Genomic DNA, 19563 nt, shown 5'->3' on the forward strand with positions numbered 1-19563 from the left:
GCCAAATGTTCCCAGGTGGAGGGGTCGCAAAATTATCTCTGGTTGAGAACCATCACTTTAGGTGGATATAAACCAATATTATGGTTACTGTAATTCCTTTTATTTTTTCATATTACCTGCAATAATGCTCAGAACTGAATACTCAATGAATATTTACTAAATAAGTGAAAAAATGAGAAAAGGATTTCATGAGTTATATTTACTGGTCTTACAGCACAAACCCTTATACGATTAAGGCAATATTATATAATTCATACTTTTCTACCTGGCATACAATATTCTTAGTATATGAACATTTTTAAGTAACTATGTGTGTGTGCGCTAGAAATTATATTCTCATGCATACATAAACATCACAGCTAACAGTGCTTCTTTCCTAGCACATGCCCTATGAGTATATCTGTGGCGGCTAGCATACCGCTTATCTATCAAGCACGAGATGGAAAAATTATTTTAAATTCCTGGGAAATACTGCATCAAACACCGATTATCAGACTCATTTTCAGAGAATTAACTCTACATGGAAAAAAAGAGTATAAAGAATTCTAAAAAGGTTGACAAAGAGAGGGTCTCAGATGAGTGTACTTAGGACATTTCTATTCTCTTAAAACGTAAGTTTTTTTAATATATCTTCCCAGATCTTTTCCAAAACCATCAATCTTTTCCGAGATGGAAAGATTTGTACTATCTTCTGATATTTGAGGAACATATGTGAAGTGGCATTTCACCTAGAGCTATTAAAGAATATTGGTATTCCTTTGATTTTAAAAACTGACACTTTAGGACCATCATGTTATGGAACACTGATGATTTTTTATTTTCACCTCAGTGGATTCTTAAATCCTATATCAACAGGCTACTTTTTCCAAATGATGAGTAATAAAGTGTTCTTATTAAAATGGGAGAAATGTAGCTGAAAAAGAATTAAAAGGGCTTCTTTTTCATGTACACTCACTCGTCATTCTGGTAGTTTATTGCTATATACAACCTTTTGGAGGGAATCCTAATTTAGCAGTAGACCTCTACTGTACATTGTGTTAAAAAGAAATAAACAAACCCTTACTTTTGGCTTGGATGAGTAACTTGTGACAGGTTAATGTCCCTCCCATCAAGTAAAACTGGAAAAGCCAGATGAAACACAAGAAACATTCATTTAAAGGCCTCTGATAGCTGGTCAGACTATTAAGAGGTGAGTGGCTAAGATCCAGAGAGAAGACAACTGCAGAACAAACAGCCTACATTCTATGTATGGATGCTTTTACCCCTTGGAACGTGCCAATTCTTGGCACAGTACTAGAAACTGAGAATCTGGACAGAGGGCCACTGCAAAGAGGCAGAGAAGCCAGTAGAACTTTTTGGTAATCCCACAGAGGTAGACAGACAAAAATTCGAGTTTTGGTGCTACCAGAGGAGTGGGAAATTAAGGCTCCAAGGATGTAGCGGGAAAGGAGACACAGAAGGGCAGGCCTATCATGTGGAAGGATTTCCCCTCAAGGCTTCTGCTGTAAAGAACAAGCCAAAGAGTTAGGTAGAAAACCTCTGCAAAGCCAAGGGGAAATCTAACAATCTTGCTGCTCTACCAAAAAAAAAAAAATTACAACTTGGGACTGCCAAGGAGGAGCAGAATGCAATAAACACCTTGGTTTCTCAGCAAGGCTCACCAGAGAAACGCACTCTCAGAATGGAAACAAACTGGAGGGAGGTGGAGTCTTACCGACACTGTCTTATAAACACAGAGCAAAATCACTGCAGTTCTTACTGGATCAATGTGGTCTGTTCCCACTCTACACTCCTGCCCTTCAGGAGAGCATCTGCTTCCCCCACTGTCAGCCAACAGGCTTCAGATGCTTCAGGTTTAGCCTCAGCTGCAGAGAATGGCCCTAAACAAGGGCACATCCTTCCCAAGAAGGATCACATCCAGTGGTGGCTTCAGGTGGGGGTATAAAGACCTGGCTGACTTGTCCCAACATGGAACAAGTCCCTGAGACCACATGAGCCCCAGAACTCCCCGAGGATTTAGCTAAAGCTTCAGTGGGCCTGGATCACATTTCAGCTTCTGCCTCCACCTAATCCTGCCTTCTCTCTCCTCCTTTACACAAGTGCTGATACCTAATAAACACCCTGTACAACAAATTCTATCTCAGTGACTGCTTCTGAAAGACCCAGCTTGTGACAGTTGCAGGAGTGGTCCCAGAAAGCAGGCAGTCTGATGGGGTTATTGATCTGGATCACTCACTGCTGGCATAAGTGTGAAGTTGCCATTACTGATGGTAGGTGGAGACAGACATTCCCTGGCATCAGGGGGTGGTCCAATTGCTAAAATCGTTATCAGAAGTGAACTGGAATACTCTACCTAAAGAAAGTGCACTCAATGGGGTGACACACCAAGTATTTGGTAAGTAACTATAAGGACAATGGATTGGATGGCTTACTGCTAAGCACCAATATTCTAGAAAAAAAACTCAAAACTGCAGGCAACTGTAACTCATGTTGTGGAAGCCAAAGGGCCCTCCTAGTAATTTAGAAAGAGGCTTTCACAGCCTCTGAGAATCTGGAAAACTGAGGATTGGAAAAGATTAATAATACTGACCCATTAAAATTAAGACTTTCTATTCCATAATAGACACTAACAGAAGAAAGGAAAGGTAAGCCAGCCAGTGGGAGATCTTTACAATGCATATATCCAACAGATAACGTCTATACAGAATGCATGCAGAGCTACAAATCAGGAACAGACAGACAGACTACCCAATCAAAAAATGGGCAAAATACTTGGACAGACACTTCACAAAAAAGGATATTTAAATAACCAAAAACAGCTTGAAAATTCAGCCCCAATCATTAGGAAAATGTAACTTAAAACCACAAAGAAATACCACAACATTACTCTCAGAATTGCTCAAATGAAAATGACTGGCAATACCAAGTGTTGGGGAGAATTTGGAGCAAGTGCAACTTTCATAGCTAGGAGGAATATAATGTCCATAACCACTTTAAAAAATTGTTTTGCTGAACAAATACATAGCCATGTTCCATCAAAGACATGTACAAGAATAGTCATAGCATCACCATTCACAGTAGCTGGAAACACCTCACATGTCTGTCAACAGCAGAGTAGAAAAATATATTGTGGTATAAAACATATTATTGTTTAGTCACTGTCATGTCTGACTGTTTGCAACCCCATGGACTAGCCCACCAGGCTCCTGTGTCCATGAAATTTCCTAGGCAAGCATACAGTAGTGGTTTGCCATTTCCTTCTCTCAGGGATCTTCCCAACTCAGGGATGAACTTGCATCTCCTGCACTGGCAGGCATGGGCAGGTGAATTTTTTACCACTGAGCCACCAGGGAAGCCCATAAAATATATTAGAATACCATAAAAAATGAGAATGAATGAACTACAAGAAGATGAAAATACAGTGAATCTCTAAAACATAATGTTGAGCAAATGGAGTTAGACAAAAAAAGGCATGCATACTGTATGATTGATACCACTGATATCAAGTTCAGAAGTTGGCAAAATTACCTGAGGTGATGGAAGTCCATATAGAGATCTCTTTGAGGAGGGTCAGATCACTGGTAGGAAGGTTGGGTTTCTGGGTTGCTGTTACTATTCTATTTCTTGATCTGGGTGCTGGTTACATGAGTCTGGTCACTTTGTTAAAATTTATTGTACTATATGTGTTATTTGTGTATTTCCTAGCATGAATTTCAATAAAAACTTTAAAAAATGCAACAAAATGCAGACACCTACATTGCTTTTCGTTTTCCTGCTGTGGTGAGAAGCAAATCCTGCTGACATTGCTGTTTTCACTTTGGTTTCTAAACTGTGAACATTTGAGGAAATCGGGCCAGGAGGCATTCACCATTCCCAGGACTGACTCACAGCCCTCTTTTGCAGACTCACAGAAGGATCTACAAGGCAGGAGTCCATGACTAGAAGAAAAGAGAAAGGTGGAAATTAATGTTTTTACAGACTGTTTCTCAAAATAATAATTAAACTAAAGAAAAGTTGGCCACCCATGCTACAATAATACCTTAATTTATATTTACTATAATCAACAACTTGAATTGTCAACAACAACCTTCAACCCTGTAACAAGCATTTTAGCCACCTCACTGTCATGATTCTAGAGGGAATAAGCTAGTTCCACAACAGATCATCTAACTCTCTCTTGTAGAATGATTTATCCAAAATGATTTTTTTTTTTGAGATTTCTTGTGTTAAGTAAACCTGTCAACCAAAAAAAAAAAAAACTCTACTTACTGCCATAAGGAATAAATTCACATGAAAATGAATGTCCCCAAAATGAAAAGGCAGAGTAGATCACAAAATAGGTTAATCTCATTTCTTTATCAAACCTCTGAGAAATTCAAATTATCTCTGAGAGGCAGACAGAGAGAAAGCTGTTCCTTAACCTACACTGCCTCCCTAGAAAAGAAAATATTACACAAACAAATGGCAAATCTGAAACCTTGTACAGTAATTTATCTTTTCATTTCTATGCTATCTTCTGCAAAATAGCAAAACACAAACAATTGTCCACTAGCAGTAAGGTAATGATGCTTTGGAGTTTGTCTTTATTCATCTGACATGCAATCAAACACTGCTGGATCCGAGTCCCTGTGTCTGGGGTTGGGGACGCTACAATGTCAAGGTCATAGACTTGTTCTCCTGCAGATCCAGGCAGCTTTTTCTACTTTGCAGCTATGGGCTGCACCTCTCACCCTAGCTGGTCATCTGGCAAAGGCATCTCAAATGATTTTTATGAAAACAAGGAAAGAAAATATACATGTCAGTCAAAGCAAAGCACACACTTCAAAAATGCAGGGTCAATAAGAAATTTCAGAATCATACAGTATCAGATCTGTAAGAAATCTTAATCAACACCTCATTCAAATCCTTCATTTGAGGGAAGTCTAGGGAGATTCTGAGACATACCAGCTTTGTAACAGATGAAGTGGGAAGAGAATCCAGATTTTTAACATTCAACCCATGCCCTATCTACCATCCCATATCATTTATTCTCACATAAGGACCTAATAATTTGGCTTTAAGAACTCCTTGACCCAACAAATACACTTATAATTCCCCACTCATTCATCTATAGATCACTGGAACATAAAGGGATGTGCCAGCCACTGAGTTAAAACAGAAAGGATCAAGTCTATGAAAGGATCTTGAGAGTGAGACCTTGTTATATATAAAAATGTGGGAAAAGAGTACTCAACAATTACATTTAGATACAAACACTTTTGTCCTTCTTCTCAGAAACTTATCTTAAAATTAAGTAAATTTTAGAATCCTAATATTCATGTAACTATATTAACATGTATCCAAATTTGTTAGTGAAGATGTGAGAAGAAGTTTTGCATTTGAAAGAATTAGCTTTAGACATAAAATATGAATTAGTCCAAGCAAGTATCTCAGTGGAAAGGAGACACCTGATTGCCATTCAGGAAATAAATTAGATATTCATAGAAATGAAAATTCTGCTTAAATAACATTTTTGAGAAGATTTTCTTTCCTAGATCTTATTCCAGAGACCTTACATATTTTCTCAAATAAAACCGAGAAACGTGGTTGAGGAATGTGGGGAACACAGAATTCCCATGCAATTGCTTCTACTTTGGTAGGCTCTAAGTGCTACATATACATTAACTCATTTCTCACTATAGTACTACACCAGCGATACCATTACTGTCATCTCTACTCTACAAATAAAGAAACTGAAGTGCAGAAAATATATGAGATTCTTCCAAGATCACTGAGTTAGTGAGTGTCCCAGCCAGCATTCAAACCCAAGCCAACTGATTCAAGGACTATTAACTACTCTATTACACATGAGTCCTTACTTTAGGAATGTATGTCCCAAAAGCATAACTCAAGGTTAATTCAAAACCTGGTATGCACTTTCCCAGTGAACCAACCATATACACAGTGGTTGGGTTCTCCCATCACTCTACAAACTTCTACTTAATCTCCAATCAATCAGTATTTGCCAAAGGGGCTAAGAAACACTAGGAAAGGGTGAAGGCTTTTCTCTTTCTTTCCCAGGTGTAAGAGCCCACAATAAAGCTACACAGCAAGCTTGGTTTGGTTTCAGCATTCTTCCTTTGCTTCCTAGTCCCTGACCTGTGTTCCAATGTCCTGACACCATCCTGCCCACCCCACTCCAGCACCCCACCTGGAAAGCCCCCTCCACCAGACCATCATTGTTTTAGTCACTTGGTTGTGTCCAACTCTTTGTGACCCCAAGGACTGTAGCCCACCAGGCTTCTCTGCCCATGGGATTCTACAGGCAAGAAAACTGGAGTGGGTTGCCATTTTCTCCTCCAGGGGATCTTCCCAACTCAGGAATCAAAGTCGTGTCTTCTGCTTGGCAGGCGGATTCTTCACCACTAGCACCACCTGGGAAGCCATACTTGCTGCTAAACATTTTTCCCTTTCCTACCATCAAAGCTACACTCCCCAAGTGAGCTGACTGAAATGAGACTTTCAAAGAAGAGATGAAAATAACACAAAGTAGTACATAATAATAGATGGACACTTCACCCTCCAGAGGTTTTTGGCATCATTAGAAGATTGCTTGCTGGACCAAAGGAATCTCTGATGGAATTCCAGGTGCCACTTACAGAGGGAAAAGTCATCCCACGTTGTCGGGCGGGAAGATCACTACGAGGCTGAGTAGCCCTTGGGGCCCAACTCTCCCGGGTGTTTCTTGGACCTTTCCTCACTTCTGAGCCCACATATTCTTTGATCACTCCACATCTTCATTCAGAACCTTCTATGGTAAAGGCGATGAAGGTTCACACAGGGGTCCAGCAGACCATTTTCACTCTAAAGCTGAGTCTATAACTCAGAAGCTCATTTCTTGTCATTGACCTTCACCTGAGTTATTTTCTGCAGGAAATCATAAGCTACCCCTCTGAACTTTTCATGTTGGCCACTCCTCACTGTCTGATCTTTGGCCAACAGTTCATTCATACAAGACTCAGTTTCATCATTTGAAAAGTAAAGGATTTGGAAGAGCTGATTTTTCATAGTCCTTTTACCACTGACATTCTGTGAATCAAAATTCACTCTTTATAACACAATACTTCTCAGAGGAGTGGTGATAATCCCACCAGCTTTGCTAAATTTCAAAAGGTAACAGATATTTTTTTTTTTCTCGAGACTTGATCTGGGAATATATAGAGACATTAAAATACCATTAGGCCTTCCATTCTAAAAATAGGGCCTAAGAAAAATGTCTAGAGTGTTTCCAAATAGCTCTCTTAAGAGGTGTAACCAACCGAGACCCATAGGCTTTAAATTGCCAGATGAGGACATGTGAAATAGTGATGGGGTATTAATAACTAGCAGCCCTTTCAAACACTGAGCAAAATGAGGAGCCATTTGTTCTTGCTTTGCATGAAATTCAAGTGCCTACAAGGGGTTGAAGCATTTTGCTTTTCATCATGTGGAACAGTGTGTTGAGACAGACCACACTATTTTGGAATATAAGTGCTGATATCCAAGCAACAAGCAGACTGACATCTGAAAACAGTGCTCAGAACAGGGAAGGAGTCAGATTTGGCTATCAGGACACTATTTTTGAAAAGGTGATTATTTTAAACAGACATTTGAAGGGTATTTCGTGTTGTGCAAAATCCCCTTAAAACATTTCAACTAAGGCTTAAGCAGAAAATTCTTACCTCTGTAATTTTGTTGAAACAAATACATACAAATATAAATACTTCTACTATATACTAATAATGAGGTTTTTAGGGGATTTTCATTAGGAATGCTACTCAAATTATCTCTCTGTTAATACAAAAAATTATAGATTTTACCTATACAATTTTAAGCAAATTTATCTACTAAATTTCCTGTATTTACATATATTTTTTTTATTGTACCCTTTGACCAACATCTCCCCATTTCCCCACCCACAAATTTACAGATTTTTACCTGCAAAAATAGCTCTGATAAAGACATAAAGTTAAAATTATTGAATAAGCTATAGCCACATTATAGGCTTATATAATAGCTAAAGGATTTTTAGGTTTTATAAATCACTTTTTTCTAACTTTTTAGGTTTTTTTTTGAAATATGGCTCATGTACAATATTATATAGGTTACAGGTGTATAATACAGAGATTCAAAACTTTTAAGGTTATATTTGATTTATGGGCTTCCCTGGTGACTCAGATGGTAAAGAATCTGCCTGCAATGTGGGAGACTGGGGTCCAGTCCCTGGGTTGGGAAGACCCCCTGGAGGAGGGCGCTCCAGTATTCTTCGCTGGAGAATCCCCATGGATAGAGGAGCCTGGCGGGCTACAGTCCATGGGGTCCCAAAGAGTCGGACATGACTGAGTAACTAAGCACATGGTGCTTGATTTACAGCTATAAAATATTTGCTATATTCCCCATGTTGTACAATATATTCCTGTAGCTAATTTTATCTAATATTTAACTTTTTACTTTAAACTACTTTTAGAGACTTACAGAACAGTTTTAAAAATAACACAGAAAGTTTCCATATGGCCTTTATCCAGGCTCCCCCAAAGCAAACACCTTACACAACTACAGTACTATTATCTGAACCAAGAAATTAACACCATACAATATCTTTACCTCAAGTAAAGACCCAATTCAAACATCACCAAGATCTTCATTTAGGATCCCACACTGCATTTCATTGTCACTTTTTATTTCTGACAAATAAACTAACTTTTGAGTGTATCAGAAAAGCTCAGGATTTAAAACTCTTCCCATGGGAGAGGAGCAGTTCTTGCGAAAGGCTGACTTTACGATGGCCCCCAATGACCCCTACCTCATACTGTTTATGCTCTGTATAATCCCTCCCCTTGAATGTGAGCTGGCTAGTGACCTACTTACAATCAGTAGGAGGTAATGGGATGTCATTTGCATCATTAGGGTACATGGGACTGTGACTTCTATCTTGCTAGTAGACTCTCTTCCTCACTGGTTCTGTTGAAGCAAGTTGCCATATCAGGTGGGCTTACTGGCAAGGACTTGAGGTTGTCCTCTGGCCAACCAGGAACTGAGACCCTCCACCCTTAAGGAATTGAAATTCTTCCAACAATCACATGAGCCTGGAAGTGGATCCTTTCCTAGGCAAGCCATCAGACAAGACCCCAGCCCTGGCCAATACCATGACTGTACCCATATGACACATCCTGAGACAAAGGACCTAAGGTACTCTTAGGTTCCAAATCACAGAATCTGTTAGATAATAGATGTGTGCTGTTTTAAGCTGCCAAGTCTGTGGTAATCTCCTATGTAGCAATAAGTAACTAAAATATTTCTCTTTGATATATCACTTGGTAAGAGGCATGCTATTAAGTTAGATGTATTATTCACTGATGAGATTTATACAATCTTTTTTTTTAATTCCTAAATTTGTCTCTGGTAATGACCAACCTAGACAGCATATTAAAAAGCAGAGACATTACTTTGCCAACAAAGGTCCATCTAGTCAAGGCTATGGTTTTTCCACTGGTCATGTATGGATATGAGAGTTGGACTATAAAGAAGCTGAGCGCTAAAGAGTTGATGCTTTTGAACTGTGGTGTTGGAGAAGACTCTTGAGAGTCCCTTGGACTGCAAGGAGATCCAACCAGTCCATCCTAAAGGAGATCAGTCCTGGGTGTTCCTTGGAAGGACTGGTGTTGAAGCTGAAACCAATAATTTGGCCACCTGATGCAGAGCTGACTCATTTGAAAAGACCCTGATGCTGCGAAAGATTGAAGGCAGGAGGAGAAGGGGACGACAGAGGATGAGATGGTTGGATGGCATCACTGACTCGATGGACATGGGTTTGGGTGGACTCTGGGAGTTGATGATGGACAGGGAGGCCTGGCACACTGCGGTTCACAGAGTCACAAAGAGTTGGACATGACTGAGCAACTGAACTGAAGCCAAAACAAGTTGTTCAGTGCATAGCACTCACAAGGTCATAGTCATAGGGAGCTCCCAGAGCTGCAGACCTTAGTTATGAAGAGAATGTTAATGACTGATGATCTTGCAAGAAAAGCTACTCCTATTTCCTCCTTTTAATTATGAGAAAATTGAAACCTAAAAAGATCTCATAGCCTGTGCTATGACGCCAGCCCAGTGCTCCAGAATCTCACCCAGTTGACCTCATCTCATAAACATGAGTCCACAGATAACATAGAGGTATAAACTCACAAATCACACAGGAGCATGAATTCATCAGCACTGCCAGAAAACACAAATAACAACAGATGGCTCTTTCTCTCTCTGATGGACCAATGGTACCAGCTTCCTCCGTCCAGATCTCTGGTGGCCTCAAGCGACCTCATAAGATGTATGGCTTAGGTGGGGCATAATGGGAGCAGAAAAGAGGTTCCCTTGCTTCCCAGCTTCACTAGGCATGGGCATGGAAAACCATGCTGGTGGATGTTTATGGGTATCACTATCTCACACCAGAAGAGAGATCATGGGAGAAGTCAAGGTATTTTTTGGCTGCATTAGTCTGAAATTCTTAAAAATCCAGGAATGTATCTTATTTTTCATTTGCAATAATCATAGTTCCAGCATGAAAGAAACAGCTTGCTCAGGTAGGGTCACTGCAGAGCATTTAACGAAAGGCCCATTTACAAAGATGCTGGAAAGGTTTCAAAAAACCAACTAGGGGTAGTGCAGCCTGTGGGGACAGGTTGCTGCTGGCATCCCAGATTCAAGGGAAAAGGTGAAGCAGCAGTTACTGGAACTCGGAGAGAGCTGTGTGCAGAAGGCCGCCTGATAGGAGCCACAGCCCTTCACAGTGAGGCAGGCAATTCCAAACTGTGTAACCAGGTAAAGAAGAAACGAGGGGATCAGGACTGCCTCTCTGAGCCACCAGAAGCTAGAAAGCAGACCTACTGTTAAAACTAACCTGTGGGGAAGAGTGGGCTGGAGGAGGGTGGGAAGTTAGTAAAGAGAAATACAGGAGAAAGAGCCAGCACGCGGCTGCATGCCTCACACCAAGCGGGAGCTCAACAAATACCTCTCAGGGGACAAAATTAGTGCTGTGCGAGGAGACTGTTCAACTATTATTAGCTTGAAATCTAGTAGGGATCTGTACACCACAGAAATCAGCAAATGCTACAGATAATAGTTTTGTTTTTCAGGGAGCCAATTTACCAGCATAGCACTGGATGATAGTATAAATCACATCAGAAAGCTGCTTTTATCTCCACTGAAAGGAAAATTATGGTCATGCACTTGTTGAACCAGATGACGACATTTATGTCAACAACACCCTGCTATCTCCCACCACCACCATAGCCACGAGTCTTCCTTTGAGATAAACGACTTTCTTGGTGGTAATACTGTCTACCCAAGTCCCCAAGCCTACAAACTTTTGCTTCACCCTCACCATTCATATGCAATTGATTACTAAGTATCACTAATTTTACTTCCCCGACCTCCCTCACATCCATTTATTCTCTTATTTTTTGTTCTCATAAAATTAAGCTAGTTGTAGTTCCCCTAATACAAAATAGATTTAGGCTTCTCTCTTTTTCCACCTTGTCCACATGGCAAACTTCTGTTTATCCTCCAAAATATAATTCAGCTATTACTTCCTCCCTTGGAGCAGCCTTCCCTAATACTGCCTAATGGAAAGAGACCCTCTGTGTTGTCCCCATAACACACACCTTTTTAAACTGATTGCATTGGACATTAATGTAATTGTTTTCATGTCTGGTCCCTTATTAGGCTGAGTCCCTTGAAGGCAAAACTGTGTTTTATTCATCAAAGTATCCTCAGCATCAAACAATGCACCTAGCACATTGTAGGTGCCAATAAATGCTTGCTAAAGGAATATATTAATAACTTTCCTAACATCCTTGTTGAAAAAACTGTCAGAAGCTGAAAGGGAGCTCCCAAGCTCTACACGTGCCTGGCAAGACCCTCCAGCTCTCCCTTATATCTACACCCCAACACTTGCATCCTTGCCAACAGTATCTGCTTGCAGGATTGTTTCCATCATGCCCTCTTTCTCATTTGGGGCAGATATCACAGGACTCAGGATATCTGGCTCTCCTCACTTCCTGGATTCCCATATCTTCATGGATCCTGGGTTTCCACATCTTTTTCTCAGTGAGATTTTCCTGAATGACACTTTACTTAAAATCTAACCCCTTGCCATCATACCCACACTCTCCAAAGCTCTCCACTTCTTTCTTTATTTTTTCCATTGCATTTGTCAATAGTATATCTGTACCTGACATAGTATTATTAAAAAAAATTTTTTTAATCTATTTATTTGCTCATTGCTGATCTTCCTCCAATATAACATGTGGCTCATGAAGTCAAGGATCTTGTCTATTTTGTTTGCTGCCAAATACACTATACAGCAAGCACTCCAAAAATATTTGTTTGTGAAGTAAAAGAATCACATGCAGAGAATAATTTGGTGGCCTCTTGGAACAAAGCTGTCAGTAGCAAAGTTGGGAGCAGAATCACCACTACCTAACTCCCAACTTAATGGTTTGTACAAAAGCTCGCTCTCTCCTTGCTCGCATGTTTCCTCCTCCTCCGCTGCCCCCAAATTCTATGTGGTTGGATCCTGAAATAATTCCCATATAAGGGCAAATGGCAGTAAAACTGCTATGGATAAAAAGAAAGTGAAGTCACTCAGCTGTGTCCAACACTTTGCGACCCCATGGACTGTAGCCCATGTAGCTCCTCCGTCCATGGTATTATCCAGGCAAGATTACTGGAGTGGGTTGCCATTTCCTTCTCCAGGGGATAAGTGTCTTGCTTATATATCAATAGTAAAATGTCACCCTTAAAATAGAGAACCTGAGGACATGCCCACAGATAAACACAGCTCGAATTAAGACAAGTGTGAATAATGTAAAACCACACAAACACCCCTAAAAGAGAATATAAAATTCCATAACCTTCTACACAACACGATCCTCATTCTCATTAATACTTAACATGCTTACCAGGGCCCATGGGATAGAGAATTAACAAGTCACAAAAGAAATTTGCTATCATTCAATTATTTTTTGTTTTTTTTTTTTTTGTTTTGTTTTTTTTTTATTTATTTATTTTTTAAATTTTATTTTATTTTTAAACTTAACATAACTGTATTAGATTTGCCAAATATCAAAATGAATCCGCCACAGGTATACATGTGTTCCCCGTCCCGAACCCTCCTCCCTCCTCCCTCCCCATTCCATCCCTCTGGGTCGTCCCAGTGCACCAGCCCCAAGCATCCAGTATCGTGCATCGAACCTGGACTGGCAACTCATTTCATACATGATATTTTACATGTTTCAATGCCAGTCTCCCAAATCTTCCCACCCTCTCCCTCTCTCACAGAGTCCATAAGACTGTTCTATACATCGGTGTCTCTTTTGCTGTCTCGTACACAGGGTTATTGTTACCATCTTTCTAAATTCCATATATATGCGTTAGTATACTGTATTGGTGTTTTTCTTTCTGGCTTATTTCACTCTGGATAATAGGCTCCAGTTTCATCCACCTCATTAGAACTGATTCAAATGTATTCTTTTTAATGGCTGAATAATACTCCATTGTGTATATGTACCACAGCTTTCTTATCCATTCATCTGCTGATGGACATCTAGGTTGCTTCCATGTCCTGGCTATTATAAACAGTGCTGCGATGAACATTGGGGTACTCGTGTCTCTTTCCCTTCTGGTTTTCTCAGTGTGTATGCCCAGCAGTGGGATTGCTGGATCATAAGGCATGTCTATTTCCAGTTTTTTAAGGAATCTCCACACTGTTCTCCATAGTGGCTGTATTAGTTTGCATTCCCACCAACAGTGTATAAATTCAAACCCAAAACAATAAAGTAAATGGCAACGGGGTCATACTTATCAGTAATTACCTTAAACGTAAATGGGTTGAATGCCCCAACCAAAAGACAAAGACTGGCTGAATGGATACAAAAACAAGACCCCTGCATATGTTGTCTACAAGAGACCCACCTCAAAACAGGGGACACATACAGACTGAAAGTGAAGGGCTGGAAAAAGATTTTCCATGCGAATAGGGACCAAAAGAAAGCAGGAGTAGCAATACTCATATCAGATAAAATAGACTTTAAAACAAAGACTGTGAAAAGAGACAAAGATGGTCACTACATAATGATCAAAGGATCAATCCAAGAAGAAGATATAACAATTATAAATATATATGCACCCAACACGGGAGCACCGCAGTATGTAAGACAAATGCTAACAAGTATGAAAGGAGAAATTACCAATAACACAATAATAGTGGGAGACTTTAATACCCCACTCACACCTATGGATAGATCAACTAAACAGAAAATTAACAAGGAAACACAAACTTTAAACGATACAATAGACCAGTTAGACCTAATTGATATCTATAGGACATTTCATCCCAAAACAATGAATTTCACCTTCTTCTCAAGCGCACATGGAACCTTCTCCAGGATAGATCACATCCTGGGCCATAAAGCTAGCCTTGGTAAATTCAAAAAAATTGAAATCATTCCAAGCATCTTTTCTGACCACAATGCAGTAAGATTAGATCTCAATTACAGGAGAAAAACTATTAAAAAATCCAACATATGGAGGCTGAACAACACGCTGCTGAATAACCAACAAATCACAGAAGAAATCAAAAAAGAAATCAAAATTTGCATAGAAACGAATGAAAATGAAAACACAACAACCCAAAACCTGTGGGACACGGTAAAAGCAGTCCTAAGGGGAAAGTTCATAGCAATACAGGCACACCTCAAGAAACAAGAAAAAAGTCAAATAAATAACCTAACTCTACACCTAAAGCAACTAGAAAAGGAAGAAATGAAGAACCCCAGGGTTAGTAGAAGGAAAGAAATCTTAAAAATTAGAGCAGAAATAAATGCAAAAGAAACAAAAGAGACCATAGCAAAAATCAACAAAACCAAAAGCTGGTTCTTTGAAAGGATAAATAAAATTGACAAACCATTAGCCAGACTCATCAAGAAACAAAGGGAGAAAAATCAAATCAATAAAATTAGAAATGAAAATGGAGAGATCACAACAGACAACACAGAAATACAAAGGATCATAAGAGACTACTATCAACAATTATATGCCAATAAAATGGACAACGAGGAAGAAATGGACAAATTCTTAGAAAAGTACAACTTTCCAAAACTCGATCAGGAAGAAATAGAAAATCTTAACAGACCCATCACAAGCACGGAAATTGAAACTGTAATCAAAAATCTTCCAGCAAACAAAAGCCCAGGTCCAGACGGCTTCACAGCTGAATTCTACCAAAAATTTAGAGAAGAGCTAACACCTATCCTGCTCAAACTCTTCCAGAAAATTGCAGAGGATGGTAAACTTCCCAACTCATTCTATGAGGCCACCATCACCCTAATACCAAAACCTGACAAAGATGCCACAAAAAAAGAAAACTACAGGCCAATATCACTGATGAACATAGATGCAAAAATCCTTAACAAAATTCTAGCATCAGAATCCAACAACACATTAAAAAGATCATACACCATGACCAAGTGGGCTTTATCCCAGGGATGCAAGGATTCTTCAATATCCGCAAATCAATCAATGTAATACACCACATTAACAAATTGAAAAATAAAAACCATATGATTATCTCAATAGATGCAGAGAAAGCCTTTGACAAAATTCAACATCCATTTATGATCAAAACTCTCCAGAAAGCAGGAATAGAAGGAACATACCTCAACATAATCAAAGCTATATATGACAAACCCACAGCAAACATTATCCTCAACGGTGAAAAATTGAAAGCATTTCCTCTAAAGTCAGGAACAAGACAAGGGTGCCCACTTTCACCATTACTATTCAACATAGTTTTGGAAGTTTTGGCCACAGCAATCAGAACAGAAAAAGAAATAAAAGGAATACAAATTGGAAAAGAAGAAGTAAAGCTCTCACTGTTTGCAGATGACATGATCCTCTACATAGAAAACCCTAAAGACTCCACCAGAAAATTACTAGAACTAATCAATGACTATAGTAAAGTTGCAGGATATAAAATCAACACACAGAAATCCCTTGCATTCCTATACACTAATAATGAGAAAACAGAAAGAGAAATTAAGGAAACAATTCCATTCACCATTGCAACGGAAAGAATAAAATACTTAGGAATATATCTACCTAAAGAATCTAAAGACCTATATATAGAAAACTATAAAACACTGGTGAAAGAAATCAAAGAGGACACTAACAGATGGAGAAATATACCATGTTCATGGATTGGAAGAATCAATGTAGTGAAAATGAGTATATTACCCAAAGCAATCTATAGATTCAATGCAATCCCTATCAAGCTACCAACAGCATTCTTCACAGAGCTAGAACAAATAATTTCACAATTTGTATGGAAAAACAAAAAACCTCGAATAGCCAAAGCGATCTTGAGAAAGAAGAATGGAACTGGAGGAATCAACCTACCTGACTTCAGGCTCTACTACAAAGCCACAGTTATCAAGACAGTATGGTACTGGCACAAAGACAGAAATATAGATCAATGGAACAAAATAGAAAGCCCAGAGATAAATCCACGCACATATGGACACCTTATCTTCGACAAAGGAGGCAAGAATATACAATGGATTAAAGACAATCTCTTTAACAAGTGGTGCTGGGAACTCTGGTCAACCACTTGTAAAAGAATGAAACTAGAACACTTTCTAACACCATACACAAAAATAAACTCAAAATGGATTAAAGATCTAAACGTAAGACCAGAAACTATAAAACTCCTAGAGGAGAACATAGGCAAAACACTCTCTGACATACATCACAGCAGGATCCTCTATGACCCACCTCCCAGAATATTGGAAATAAAAGCAAAAATAAACAAATGGGACCTAATTAACCTCAATTATTTTTTGAAGCTGTTTTGATTTTTTTGCACATTATGAGGTAATGCCTGATATAGGGATTTTTGAATGCAGTGAATCACTAGCACTAAATCTAAATTCTAGTCACATCCATATAATTCCCATGAGTTATTGAGGACAAAAGTAAACAAACTACTCCACTGAGTCTGATGAAATATGTGTGCTTGAGACTTTGTCAGTAATTTGACAAGGCATTTTCAGGGAGATTTGAGCTCCTGTGTCCTGATTCAACAGCGTTGTGTCTTTGTAAAATAAAAATAATATGAGTTATCTGACTATTATCCATACTTTGAGCCATTCTGGCACATAAATGGAAACTTACTTATCATTCGATGTTTTATGTGTAATGGCATTAAGCAAACTCAATCACCCGTGTTGCCTGAGGTTGAGAAGTGACCTGTGATACAATTGACCACCTAAACAGCCAGGTAGACAGCACAGCCGCAGCTGAAAAGACTGCTGTTTCCTAGTTAGCAGATAAAATCAGGGAATTAAGTGGCAGATGACTTTCTGAATTTTTACTTGGTATTAGCAACAAAGCCTCTTTTTTCTTTGACTACTGACCCATAAAAATTCTTTAAAAATATAATCATGAAAACATTTTATTTCTGTCACGTTTCCATTTATTCTCAAATGTGACACAATTAGAATTCTTGGGACGTAGACAAAAATCTCTAATAAATTAGCAGTAAAAACAAGTAATTAAGTTTATGTGGACTACCTAATTTATGAATTCTTCAAAAATGGTTTTAACCATATTTTTCGATTGGCTTTTAAGATTATTTCAGGGTTGCATTTACATAGGCAAGTGGCACATGCTTTCTTACAAAATCATGTCTTTAAGACTACAGTAAGCCTTTTAAAATTACATTATAAACAAACAAATCTGTTGCTTTTTTACTTAAAGGTTAGCAGTAGAAATCAAACTCAACAATGCTGGAGTAATTTAATGTCATGCAGTAGTAGCAATTTTGAATATAAATTGGATGGTGGAGAAGAGGTTTTATAATTCCAGTATAGCAAATATTTTTGAAAACTCATTCCTATATCAACTTTGGTGCCTATCTTGACTATTCACCTAGAGGCCATCTTGGGGATTTGGCTGTCTTTAGTAAATGGATAGAGTTAAAACAGGAAAACTTATCTGTGTATTTGAAATGACAGGAAACTTTTACTGTAACTTTAAATAATGGGCTAGAGTATGGACTCATTATTCTAGGGAACTCTGCTACTTCTAAAAAGGAAGCCTAGGGCATTAATAAAAAGTGAGTCAATTGTGTGTTCCAAAAACAGAAATTTTAAATACCTCTTGTTTCTGTCAACACTTTTTTTTCTCCTCTAGAGTGGCTGAAACAAAATATGCCTCCAACTTTTATTAAGCTACCAGGATTTTAGCAAAACCAAAAGCTTAAAAGATAAACACAAGGTGAGTAGAAGATAGCAACACAGAATTCCAATCGTGATTTTAGAAGCAAAACACAGAATTCAGGGTGAAAAGCAGGCAGATCATAACACAACATTGACTGGGAGCTTTTTGCAGAAACTAATTTCTATGCCCGGTGACTTGTTATATAAGTGAATATTGAAACATCTCTGGTGATCACATTCAGGTAACGAAAGATATATTAATTTATCTCCTGTCAATAAGTTAAATACGTAGAGTCAGAAGTTCTACTTTCTACCATAAACCTTTCAACTCTGAGCAAGAGCCAAGCCAATCAAGACACAGAGGTGTTTCCAGCAGATAATTTAACATTTCCCCAAAGTGATACCCTGTAAGTATTTCTTTGACATTTATTTAGGGGAGAACCTGACAGTTACAACAGAGAGAAAGAGGGCTTTGGCTAGCAGGGTTCCAACGTACAAGCCCCACTGGGCAAAAGAGAAGTCCTGCAGGTAACTCAGCTCATCCTTTCTAAAGACAGTTAGGTGACTCTTTGCAGCTACTGGATCCATTGGATGTCAACACAACCCCCACAGGCCCCCCCCCACCCCGCAACTGAATTGTCTATTATTCCCAAAGCAAATATAAAAGTGTCCCTGAAAAAAGCCATGGTAAATTTAATTTTTTCATCTTTTTTCATAGGTTTTTAGAGTTCCTTGAATTACAACCATGAGCCACTGTTGAACCTGCCCCTTCATCCACAAGAAACTAATTGACCATAAGATGCTAGAGTCCTTGTCACAGTGACTCCACTAAGTCCTCACCAGTTGGTTGAAATACCTCTAGTAATAACAACTCACCATTTCTTGAGACAACATTTCCATATATATACAACTTTAGTAGGGCTTCCCTGCTGGCTCAGATGGTAAAGAATCTGCCTGCAATGTGGGAGACCTGGGTTCAGTCTCTGAGTTGGGAAGATCCCCTGGAGAAGGGAATGGCTACACACTCTGGTATTCTTACCTGGAGAATTCCATGGACAGAGGAGACTGGCGGGCTACAGTCCATAAGGTCGCAAAGAGCTGGACATGACTGAGCGACTAACACAATGACAGGACACCTTTAGTATTCATGAAGTTCTTAGCCAAGTTAGAGTTTACTCCTTTATGACTTTCAGTTACTGGTCTTCTCTTTGCCCTGTGGAAGTCTAGAGGAAAAACTGCTCTTCTGGTCGTGGCCCAGGAGCATTTGAGGGTGCCTGTG

General features: G+C 39.0%; 1 protein-coding gene across 4 annotated transcripts in view; it reads right to left on the reverse strand.

Moving 5' to 3' along the window:
• Positions 1-19563, reverse strand: part of CORIN (corin, serine peptidase) — a 268724-nt gene that overhangs the window by 155141 nt on the left and 94020 nt on the right. For all 4 annotated transcript variants that reach the window (XM_055588487.1, XM_055588485.1, XM_055588484.1 and 1 more), the window contains exon 5: positions 3757-3938. In XM_055588487.1, the coding sequence (XP_055444462.1) occupies positions 3757-3938 (182 nt within the window). The remainder of the gene's footprint in view (positions 1-3756; positions 3939-19563) is intronic.

This window comes from Bubalus kerabau, chromosome 7, assembly GCF_029407905.1.
Source record: "Bubalus kerabau isolate K-KA32 ecotype Philippines breed swamp buffalo chromosome 7, PCC_UOA_SB_1v2, whole genome shotgun sequence".
NCBI classification, from domain to species: domain Eukaryota; kingdom Metazoa; phylum Chordata; class Mammalia; order Artiodactyla; family Bovidae; genus Bubalus; species Bubalus kerabau.